Genomic DNA, 12,834 nt, shown 5'->3' with positions numbered 1-12,834 from the left:
GTCCAAATGTTGAGATCTTTGGAGCAAGGCTTTGAAAGGGCTGGGAGATGAGAGAGAAAGCTGTAAAGAGATAAAATTCAGAGTTTTGTTGCCAAGAATGATTGAAAATCAGTCATATGCAGCTGCTGCCTTACCACAATAGTATTAAGTGTTGTTGCCTACAGCTGAGACATCCAAATCGGTTGTTATCTTGTACTTGGATGCAATCGCCCAGATGTGGAGGCTTCGAAACTGCAATCGCCTCCTCAAAACTCACTCATGGCTGGCTGCAATGGCTGAAAATAGGCTGGCCATGGTTGCTCATAGCTCTTCTATCTTTGCTACAGCAAGAATGATCTCGTTTTTCCTCTTCTTCAGTCTTTTACCAGCCTGTATGGGCAAGTTTGCCAAGTGACAGTCTTTCCTTACTAAGTGGCAGGCTTCCCAAATGGGGTTTTCAACATTGTCCATTATTAAATATTAATTTTCAGGCTTTAATTACTAAAAATTAATCTAATAATTATTTCAATGTCCAAAAGAATAATCTGATTGGCCAATAATTAAATTGGTTAGGTATCTTCCACTCCCAAGTCTCTTTGTGCCATCTTTGACCATTAGTTTGGTGTTAAGTGTCACTAAATGCCATATCTTTAGTATTACCAATTGATACTTATGGCCAAATGAATGACCTAGGCCAACAATTAACACCAGATACTACCAAGTACTTGTGCAACATAACTTACAGCAACTTTTGCCTTTGACATCTTGTGATTTTCTCGGGTCTCGAGCTCGTAATTTTACTCTAATCTCAGTTGCACCTCGCATGTGCAACATTTACGTAATCATGTGATTAAAAATTAATCTACATGTTAAGTGAGGTTTCAAGTCCTCATGACAATATCCAAGAGACTGCTCCTCCTGTGAACGTGAACACATATCTTGAAGTAGACTTCTTGCAGTCAAGATGACCAGTACAGTTTGTATTTGTGAAGCCAATAACATATGACTTCTGCTTCCCAAAGCAGATACAAAAGTCCTTTGTGCCTCTAAGGTATCTCATGATACCCTTCACTGCTTTCCAATGCTGTTTGCTAGGATATGCCATGTATCTGGTAACCACTTCCACTGCAAATGCAATGTCAGGACATGTAGCAACCATAGCATATATCAAGCTACCAATAGCTGAAGCATAAGGAATCTAGGCCATCTCAGCCTTTCCATCATCCGTTGTAGGGCTGCCATATACACTAAGTCTCACATATGGAGGCAATGGTACACCAATGGCTTTCCCTCCCTCCATATTGAAACATTGCAAAACCTTAGTAACATAGTCCTGTTGTGACAGATATAGAAGGCCCTTCGATTTGTCCTTGAGTATATGCATGCTAAGAATGTGATTGGCTTGACTAAGATCCTTCATATCAAAGCTACTGTGTAAGCTTTGCTTCAAGGAGTTGAAGGCATTAACATCCCTGTTTGCAATCAACATGTCATCCACATACAAAACCAAGAGAATAACGTTGCCATTTGCTATCTTCTTGGTATATAAATAGTGATCAACTTGAGAGCAATGGAATCCGTGAGATTGCATAAATGTATCAATTTTATGATACCATTCTTGTGGTGTCAGTTTCAGCCCATGCAAGCTCTTGTTGAGTTTACATACCATGTGCTCTTTTCCCTTTGCACCAAAACCCTCAGGCTGCTGCATATAGATTTTCTCATGGAGATCAACATGTAAGAAGATTGTCTTGACATCCATCTGTAGGAGTTCCATATCTCTTGATGCAATTGAGCTCAAGATAGTTCGCAAAGTAGTCATTTTGACTATATGGGAAAATATTTTGTCAAAGTCAATTCCATGTTCTTGCTTATACCCTTTAGCAACCGATCGTGCCTTGTACTTTGGTAAAGAACTAAAAGTGATTTTCATTTTGTAAACCATTTGCACGGTAGCACTTTCTGTCCTTTAAGCAAATGCACCAGATCCCAAGTGCCATTTTTCATGAGAGATTCCATCTCTGATAGCATAGCCTTATTCCATTTCTTGTTGTCTTTTCTGTCCATTGCTTGCTAGAAGCATGATACCACAATCTGTCAACATGACATAATCAACCACATAATTGACACTAGGAATAAACCTATCTGGTTGGCTTTGCACTTTGGTCGATCTATGGACTCAATGATCAAGATTTGATGGCTACTCAGCCTGTAAATTTGCATTAACAGCTTGCTGTTCAGCAGGGTCAGCATGCTATACAATTGGTTTTGGTTGTTTCAAAGTCATCTATTCGTACTGAATTTGTGGTACATCATGGACATTATCTTATTGATCATTTTCAGCATTATTCCCTGCATTTTCAGGGATATTTATAGTAGGTACTTGCTGCTATCTAGTGGGCATCCTTTGCTGTTATATCAGTGCGTCCTCCCGGAATACAACCCTTCTAACCTCTGTCTTTTCGGACTCTTTGTGCATGCGATCTTCTCAGAAGATAACATCATTGATGCGTACTACTTTTCTTTTCTTAGGATCCCATAATCAATACTTCATTTCACCTTCATTACCATATCCTAGGAAAAGACATTTACAAGACTTTGGCTCAAGTTTGCTGCGTTCTTCCTTGCGAATGTGTACGCCTTGTAGCCAAATACTCTCAAGTGAGCACACGAAGGTGGCTTGCCTGACCAAACAAAAAAAAAGGCCTATTTGGTGATAAATTAATCAAGTGTATGGCTGTCATAATAGTCTTTGCTCAAAATCCATGAGGTAAGGCAACATGTGACAACATTGTACGGACCGTGTCTTGAATGGTCTTGTTCATACGCTCTGCAACACCATTTTGGGATGGATTGTAAAGAGGAGTGAGCTCCTCTTTAATCCCTTTGCTGTCACAAAAGTTCTGAAAGGATTTGGACACATTCTCCACCATTGTCAGAGTGAAGACACTTTAATGTCTTGCTGGTTTGATTTTTAGCAAGTGCCAGGATTTTTTAAAATTTATCCAAGGTCTCTCTTTCATGACGGATGAAGACTTCAGAGAAAGAGATTTTTTATGTGACGTTTGAACATACTTACCATAAATACAATGAGCACACTATTCAAAATCAATATACCTCAAAGACGGCAAATAACCAAGTGAGAAAGCACTTTCATTTCAATTTGACGAAAGTGTCCCAACCGGCTATGCCACAAAGAAACAGTTGGCTGCTTGGTTATGGTGACTACACGGTCACACATGCTAGATATATGCAAAGAATACAAAGTATCACTTTTTAAGCGCTTGGCAACAATGTAAGAGCTCTTACAAATTTTCCATTTGCTGTCTCCAAAGGTGGTGTGATCTCCTTCATCATCTAACTGCCCTGTGCTTATCAAGCTCCTCTTGAGTTGAGGTATATGCCGCACATTATGCAAAACAAACACAGAGCCATGCTGAAATTTCAATTTTACATTGCCAATGCCTACAATTTACATGCATAGTTATCCCCCTCCCCGCTCCCCCCCCCCCCATGGACAACACCACGTGTACCACCATTGTAGTGAGAAAACCACTCATGATGTAGTGTAACATGAAAAGACACACTTGAATCAAGTATCCAAGTGTGCATGTCATCCTCAGAATCTGCAATCAATGCATGTGCACTCAAAGAAGAAGCAAGAAGTACATCACCATCACTGTCATTCTCATGAGCGACTACATTTACCTCCTCTATCTTAACACTGCTCTTCTTTGCAGGTTGTTTGTCCTTTTTCTCGGCCTTGTTGTCTTCAGTGTTTTTGTTATTGCCTTCCTCTTTCTTGAAAACAGTCCTGCTTGTAGTGCCCTTTCTTGCCACAATGATGACACTCCACATTTTTGCCATGAGACTTGCTGCGTCTCTATTTTGCCCTTTTGCTGAAATCTGCCCCTAGTGTGCAATGCATTAGAAGACTTGTTTGCTGAATTATTTTTCCTGTTGAGTTCTTCCATCATCAAAGAACTCTCCACATCAGAATATAACAACTGAGCATTTTAGTTACTCAAGGCTATCTCGAAAGTATCCCAACTTTTAGGCAAAGTGCATAGCAAGAAGGTAGCTTTGAACTCATCATCGATATGGAAATCCAAAGCAATCAGCTGACTGAAAATATAGTTGAGCTCGTTCAAATGTACAGACATGGCTGTACCTTCCTTCATTCAAAAGTCCAACTTTTTCAGCCAATAAACGTTGCTGGCTGCACTAACCTGAGCATACAATTCTTGAAGTCTTTGCCACATTGCATATTCAGCTTCTCAATGTTAGAGCAAGTTGTTTGACACTGAGAGCTCAATGGTAGAGCGTGCAAGCTCATCCAAATCATCCCACTCTTCTTGTTCCATACCTGTTGGCTTTATTCCCTTCACTTGATGGGCTTCACTTGTTTCTTTTGCACCAAGACATTGTAGCACTGTTTTTGCCATATTGCAAAATTATGTGCACCCTCAAGCTTCTTGATGTGCAAAAGATTGTTGCTATCACTATTTCCAGCCATGATTTGCAGCACTAAATTGACTCAAAAGTCAACAAATGCAAGCCCAAATGTCACACAAGTGACCACGGTATACTGCAAGTACCAACCAGCAGTGAAAATAAAAAAATGGCAGAAATCTCGGATCTGCAAATTGATTTCCAGAATTAGAGAATGTCTGCTACTGCACTCCATGAGCAATTCCAGCCACATTTAGAAGCCAATGCACTCATTACATGTGAAATCCCCAAAATTTTGCTGCAATTTCTATTCCATATGCATTTTCAGGCACAAATTTGATGATTTCGGTCAAAAGCCCCGGATTTCCAAAGACAAATCCCCGCCCAAATTGCATCAATGCATGTATCCAAGTGCATATACAAGGCAATTCTTGCACAAATTGATGAAATTCTGCAAAAGCCCCAATTTTCTTGGGTCTGGTGTGCACAAATTTCAGTGAAATTGAAAATTTCCTGAGCAGATGTGCATTGATTTTGCAATTTCCGAGTCAAATTGTCCTGTTCTCCATCAAAGTTCCTAAATTCGGGAAAAGCCCCAATTTTTTGGGTCAACAAATTTGCAATATTTTAAGAAAAAGGCAGAGAATTGACTGCAGATTTCGTGACCTGTGGCCTATTTGGTCATGATTGACATGTCGTGCCAGTTACAGCCCGTCGCAGCCCGTCACTACACAGGCCTGTTGCGCATGATTGCACTGCCTTCCTATTGCCTACCTTGCCACGTGTTGCCTGGCTCTTGCTCATTGTGCTTGTCGACTGCAGAATTTGTGCCTGTTGGTTCGACTGCTTCCGTCAGGCAATCGATTGCTGACTTTGACCTACACCTTCTGAGCTTGCACACACGTGTTCATTGTCTTGAGATGCGTGCACTCATGAGCTGCCTCTTGCCCGTTCTGATACCAGTTTGATGTCAAGTGTGCAAGGATCAAGACAGAGTGCAGATCAGATTTAGTGCAGAGTTCAAAAGTAGAGAGTGAGTAGAGAGAGAGAGCACGACACTCAAATTTTTTGGTACAATGACAAGATGTACCACTTTAGGTTTTGATAATATATATTAAGTACAAGTGTAAGGGTGCATGCACACCTGAACACTGTAAAAGGCATAGTGAGCCTTCATTCCCAACAGAAACAAGGGAGGCTTCTCTTGCAATTTTGTCTTAATTAGTACTTTGTCACAAAGTGTTTTTGACAAAATCGTGATTGCAAAGATATGTGGAGTCAAATAAGAAAAGCTCCAAACTGCTGTTTAGCCAGTGTCTCACTGCAGGAGGATGGACACATGCTCAAAAATTCCTTGTTAAGATTCATATGGTCTGAGTAGGAAATTCCTTGACACTTTTGCAGTGTGTCATAAATTCCTTCAAACCTCGTGCATGAAGGCACTCTTACAGTACTTTCCACACCTTCAGATTGCCTTAACACCATGATAAAATCTGCTTGTTTCATGCAACTACACTATGCATTTGTGTAGCATGCACAACTAAGAAAGATAATAACAATAACAAGTCTTACACAATGTGATAATATATCGATATCGGAACTTAGCAATCTTTGTCTGACGAGGCTTACACACTGATAATATCTCAATGGTAGAACTTTGGAATTGGTGCTTGATGAGTCAGAGGTTTAAATGTGTGGCATACACAACTTGCAAAAAGATGTAGAGACAAGTGGGCTAAAGTGGGAAGGCCTTTTTGAGAGAGTTATAATAGCTCATTAAACACTACATAGCTGCAAAGTATACTGCACTTCAATCTTTTTCTGTGTATTCGTAGCTCTAATTAATTGATAAAGAACTTAAATTTCTCCGTACTGGCAGTAAATCTACAACTTTTGGCTGTGTTGCGCAGGTGTATGAGCATCCTTCAGGGTTCCTTTGTCCATGGTTTCCTACTGTCCCATTGCTGGGTCTACTCTTCAATATGTTCCTCTTTGCACAGGTTCCCTGTTTTTGCTTGAATATTTCAAAGTTTCAAGAACTGCACGAATGAATTCAATTGACAGTTCTTTGCATCTGTGCATGTATGGCCATCTATGTTTATGAATGGATGTACATTACATCTTTGTTGTTTTTTAGAAGCATTAAGCATTTTGAAAAATTAGATGTTGACCTTTATTGTATGCTTCTGTGGAACTCGCAATTTTGCAGCTACATTGGGAGGCATGGGTAAGATTTGTTGTTCTCGGAGTCTTGAGTATTATATTTTATGCATTTTACGGACAGTACAATGCCCAGCATGGCTCGTTAGTGAAAAATGATAGCCATCATTATCTACCAGTTGCTGCACTGGATGCCGACTTCAATGACTGCTAATAAAATGATATTTGAATCAAGACGTTAGAGAATTGTATGCAGATTTGTTCATTGAGAAGTAATGGAGTTGTTGAAGCCAAAGTTGGAAGTTTAGAGGAGCAACAGGGCAAGGTGTTGATCCTCTTTTCTCAGTTTGCAGCAATGTTTTCCTTTCTTTATCCTGCTCACCTTAGCTTCCTTTCTGTTTGTCAACCTTTTCTGTATTGGTCTCTCCTACCTAATATGCAATGGAATCAACTGAGTGAGGCCCTTGTAAATTGTTTCAATAGCCAAGAGAAGTGATTGGGATGGAGAGCAAGATTCCAACTCAAGGAACTAGGCCTATTGCTGAAATGACTTATCATACAACAAACTTCTGTGTCTTGCTTTTGAAGTCCCATGCGTTCAAACATTTCAATTTTGCAGTGTATCATTACTCAGTGAAGTTGGAAGACCTCCAACACAGATGCCACATCAGAAGGCTCAAAATCTTGACATGATGTTCTTCCTGCATATTAGTATTTTTTGGGTCTCCAGTATTTTATTTGCTGTGTGTACATTTTTAGTTCGACGAAAAATCATGAATGATCACCTCTGGATGAAAATTAGGAGGATGAGACAGTAGAAAGTTCTCTTCATTGTTTCCACCTTTCTTTTATGTGAACAGATGTTTCTCTATTAATTGAATATCTTAGGCTTACATCCATACTTTGTAATCGAGAACTGCCCAAACCCATGATTACCAACTCATGCTTGTGGTCCCATTGCAACGTCCAACTTGGTAACTTTACAATTCAATCAGCACTTGGTTTGGTTAGTAGTATCTTCATCTTAGTTTAATGAGCAAATCAAACAATTTCATTATAGAAGGATCGGGTTATTACCCAACTAGACACAAGGGCAAAGCCTGTGAAAGCTCCCTTTGTACAGTATGGAAGAGATACAGCTCTCTCATGGTTTGCTTGCTTGCTAGGAGGGTAAGTGTTTTGAAAGATACATATATATGACTAAATGTTTTACACAATGGTTTTGAATGCACTTCTATATTGGTATGATTTTATACTGAGGACCAGTAACACTTACTCAAACACTACAATAATCCAAATTTTGCTGCAGTACAAAACCAACTGTTTATGAAGCAGAAAATGGTATGGTGGCACTACTCCCTTTCATGAGGAATTCTCGGAAGGACCTGTGCACTCCTTGAGCTATCGAAGGAAGATCTTCATAAGCTTTTTGTAGTGTGTGATGATCAGTCTCCCTATGACTCTATGACGATTTGGAGATCCCCCTAAAATAACCAACCAAGAAGCATACGATTAGCGTTGGCCATGGCGTCTAATTCTTTCATATCCCAAATGAAAGAAATGAAAGCTTAAGATTTGTCCTTTGTTCGCACGTGTATTCGTGTTTGTGCCACGTGTGAGTGCACGTGGGAAGGCCCTATAGCCTCATTTTGCTCTCAAGGTCACATAAAATGGCCCATATATACAATAAAATTTGACATTTTAGCCAAAACATCACCCCAATTGGCCCAAAATCAAGGCTTTCTAGTAGCATTTTGCTCCATTTTCTAAACTCTTGACCTTTGATTAACTAAACATCAACCACCTCTTCTAGTCAATATATTATGGGGGTCCCTTCACTTCTTACCTTCACAAATCCTAAAACCTTTTGCGACAAGTTGATATGTGTAAGCTTCGACTAAATCAAAGTCATGTGCACATAGTTATCTCTGATGCGATACATAAGATGTGATGTTTCTATCTTTGGAATTTAGTAAGTCAAAATAGGAACTCATTTAAGTTGGAAGATGGCCCAATTTCTATGAAATTATTGAGTGTGCCATTTTAAACAGCTCTAATTATATTGTGTGCTTTATAGAGATTAGATTATGTTCATTGCAATCTTCATTTATTGATTTGATTTATTTATTCTATGTAGCTAGTATATGTAAATTTGCAGCATCATTGAATCTACCATCTAGCATATCATGCTTATTCTTTTGTAGAGGAAGTTGCTCAACATGATGGCAATTGCAATTCTAGGAGGTGCAACTTTGAATCTCAATTAGCAAGGTAGTGTACTTGGTTGCTTGTAATGAAACACTTGTGGTACATGCAACCAAAGAACTAAATACAAAAAATGGGCTCATCATTCAGTTGAGCGGGACAATAATATAGCGAAATCCATAATAGAAAATCTTCTGTTGTGAATAGATTATGTCCATATACTTTTCTCTTCCTTTTCATGGCCAAACCCCTACAAAATCTCATCTAGTTATTCTCCATCTTTTCGTATTTCATGATATATTAGACACCGTTATCTTCCAATCATCAAAATAGTACAAGGTATAGGGAAAATTTAAATGAGGTTTTTGATTTGCATGTGTTCTTTTAAGGATCACAATCCAAGCTCATTGATTAAGAAATATCAAATATTTTAGCCTTAACAATTCATACATCTAGAAATTGAAGTATTTTGAATTTTCTTTTCATGGTTCTCAAAATGAAAACACACTTTCCATTGCTCAATGTTGTCAAAAAATAAACTTATGGATGCATACCACCATTTTCCAAGGGTTTATAGACCTCATTGTAACTTAGATAGAACTTAGATAAAACATTATGAGCTATATTTTTTTGTTTGACTTGATGATCATGCATTGAGTAAAGGCAAAGGGAGTACCATTCACTATGCTACTAAGGAGGGTGATGACAATAAGACAATAATGAAGAGATTAAGGAAGAAAAACTATGGATCTTGAAAGCAAGAATGACACAACACCACCCTTATATCATGGATAATTTTAACATCTTTGTTAGTCTCAAAATTATTAAATTTTTGGAATATACTCAATGTTTAAAAAAGGTATAGTAGATATAGCATGTGTTATTAGGAACCCACCATAACATACATAACAAACATGGAATTTTTATAGAATCTATGGTGAATCCTATGTACCTTTTCACAAAGTTTTTTGCAAATCTTCTTAAAAAGTTTAGACAAAACCTAGTAATATTTCAAGCTTGAACTTCAAATTTTGGAAAACTTTCCCCAATATGATATATATTAACTAGTAAAATCGTCCATGTCTCATATATCTTGTTGCCAAGGGACTCAAATAGGAAGGATGATTATCCCACTAAGACTATTTTGTGGTAAGTTGGTGACTTTAATAATCCAAAAGATATTTTGAGATTAATATGTCTATATTTCTTGACATCATGCTAAGGAATTTAGAATACATCTTTGCCTACAATTGTCTTTGTTAGAAATCAAGATTTATGCATATTGATCTCCATGCTTAGTTAAACGGTGAGTTCAAGTGTCGAAACCCAAAAATAGGAAAAACCATTTAGTATTAGCATTGGCTCTCCATTGAGCTTAGATAGCAAGTTATGTGTTGAATCCAAATATATACACACTATTCTTTATTGGTACATAGAAACTCATGACAAAGGAATGAAGCAAATGGAAATTTAAACGAACTTAAAATAAAATGTGTAGCTCAATGTTGATAATATTTTTTCTTTCATTCAAGTGTATAAATGTTATTACAATGCATTAGAAGGGTTAGGATGACTATACTTTTGATCTGCACTGTCAGGTTTAAGAGGGCAATGAGTATAACTAATTCACAAGGTGGCAAAGTGATTGTTATTGAGCTATGCATATATTAGGGGAGTTTTGAGGTCTCAAAAATATCTTTTAGGATGTAGATAGAGAGTGCTACCAATAGGAGTGAACTTTGTAATGGAATTTCTAGTTTTGAAAAATCAAAAAAGTATTTTTTTTAAAAATATACAAGTATTTATAATTAAGAAATTTTTCTTTGGATATTTGCTTTGTACCTTGTGTATTGTAATTATGGCATCCTTTATAATAATGCACTTCACATTAATGACATAATCGTGATTGTATGATAATCATATTCAATTTAAATTTAAATCATAAAAAAGTTGGATGCTTCAAATTTTCATATCGTCTTCTTACCTTCTTATTTCTTTTGTGTGCGTGCGCGCGCGCGCGCGCGTGTGTGTGTGTGTGTGCGTGTGCGTAAGCCATGGATGAGAAATTTGACATTTAACAAGTGTCCAAGCTCTTAGATCACATCCATACTAGTGTTAAATTCATTTCAAAATGATGAAAAATGGATTTATATATGATTCAACTTCTTTAATGACAAACATTTGTGTTGAAAAGTTTTGCAGATATGAAAGAGGAGAAGAAGAGTATATAATGCAAAGATATTAAAGCAAGTCTCTCTTTACTTTCAATACCGTTTTAGGTATTGATATTGAAACAAATCTCTTTACTTTTATCATACAATTTTACATTTCCTAGAAGAGACATCCTTTCTAGAATTTCTTTAGACTTTCTTTGATACTTTAGTTGTCACATGTGTGTTGAAAACATACCTCTAGTTTATTGTGGTTTTGTGTAGATCTTCTTTCTTGTCTACTTTCACACTCTCCTCCATGGCATCCATGTCTCTTTGGTTATCATCCTTTTTAATATCTTTTTAAATCTTCCTCTTGCCTTGATAATCTTTCTCTTGCTGTAGTTGGCTTCAATAGCAAAAATAAAAAATGTAAAATATTTTTTAAGTAGCAAAAGTTCAAATAATGAGAGAAGCCTTGAACCATTGCACTTACATCTTGGCATTTCCATGGGACCCTGTCAAAGAAATAATGAAATAACATTGCTTGGCCTAGAAAGTTTGACTAGGTTTAAGGACTAATGAATCTCCTATGATCGTTATCTAGGCTCATACTTTATCTTCTAGTAGTTGATTTTATCATTATCGTGGTAATAATGGTTTATAAAATAGCCAATTAAAAAAATTTACAAGGTCTTACTAGATATATTTTCATTGATTGTTTTGTAAAAAATCAAATGCTAATGATGGCAAAAATAACTCGAATCTATAGTATTCCATTACTAGTTTACAAATTTGGGTCCATCTGTATAGAAGATACGTGACTTAAGAATTTGGTGATTTTGACCCCAAAATTGAGCTCAAAAGGCCCAAAAACCTTGAAAATAAATGTATACATTATCTATTTGAGCTCAAGATAAATTTTCAAGGTTGTAGTCCTATAGTATGTCTTATGAAAAGCAAAATACTAAAGAAGGAAAAGTAGTACAAGCCATTATATTCACATTTCATAAGAGAATGGTAAAAAAGAACATAAAATTAATAATGTGTCTTATGAAAAGCAAAATTCTAAAAAGGAAAAGTAGCACTAGCCATCATGTTAGTGTTTCATAAGACAATGGTGAGGAAGAATACAAAATTAGATTCTTGAGTCCTTTTCTTTAGAAATGTGATTTTTAAAGTTGACAACTACAGATCCCTAAAGATTGTTTTTCTCAAGATAAGTGGTGATTGACTATCAATCTCACAAATCATACTTTTGTGGATTTATTCCATCATTAAAGTTAGCAATAGCTTATTTTTACTAATTAAAAGCAAGATATTCATTTTTAAAGAAAGTGAAGTTTGCAAGGATTGAAATCCTAGATAGCAATTTATTTAGTAACATTAAATATCGAAGTTCCACAAAAGCTTGGGAGGTAGAGATTAGATCCAATATTTTTTTACATATCCTAGTGGATGATATGTTTCAAGAGGTATGCAATTGCCAATACTAGATTTCTTCTAGTAAAAGTAGTTTTGAAATGCAATGAACTAAGTCAAAGTCTTGGTTTAAATAGAGAGTTACTTTATATAGGACTTCTCAAAAGGTATATACTAGGCTTTAAAAGGTATAGGATTTCTTCTACTAAAAGTAGTTTTGAAATGCAATGAGGATGGAGGGAGACATGCAAAAGTTCAAAAAAATCAATTGAGTATTCATTGTCACTTTTATGATAAAAGGTTAGATCATTATTGGGACAATTAGTGTCGCCTTTATGGAGGCCCCAATTTCTAGGTTTAATGTAAGCCATAAGATTTTTTCAATGATAAATTTTTAAAATTTTATATATTCTTATTTATAAAAAATATACTTGTTAAAAAACCACACAATGTTTTTTAAACCCCC

General features: G+C 36.6%; 1 protein-coding gene across 4 annotated transcripts in view; it reads left to right on the top strand.

Annotated features, from left to right (window-relative positions):
- The window catches only part of CAT9 (cationic amino acid transporter 9), an 89,989-nt gene extending 81,556 nt beyond the window's left edge, over positions 1-8,433 (top strand). Inside the window, exons 7-9 of one of the 4 annotated variants that reach the window (XR_015693170.1) lie at positions 6,342-6,431; positions 6,641-6,916; positions 7,901-8,433. Coding sequence is in view for 3 of the 4 variants with exons in the window: in XM_087693206.1 (XP_087549332.1) it covers positions 6,342-6,431; positions 6,641-6,805 (255 nt within the window). In the remaining variant the exon portion in view is untranslated. Of the gene's footprint in view, positions 1-6,341; positions 6,432-6,640; positions 7,796-7,900 lie in introns of those variants that run through there. The other 3 variants (XM_087693206.1, XM_087693215.1, XM_087693195.1) reach the window with 3 other exon arrangements.
- The last annotated feature ends 4,401 nt before the right edge of the window (positions 8,434-12,834 follow it).

Source organism: Lygodium microphyllum, chromosome 2 (assembly GCF_053477565.2).
Source record: "Lygodium microphyllum isolate KBCC chromosome 2, Lygodium_microphyllum_v1.1.10, whole genome shotgun sequence".
Lineage (NCBI taxonomy): Eukaryota > Viridiplantae > Streptophyta > Polypodiopsida > Schizaeales > Lygodiaceae > Lygodium > Lygodium microphyllum.
Note: the sequence above shows the minus strand (reverse complement) of the source record. Positions and strands in the feature narration are given on the sequence as shown.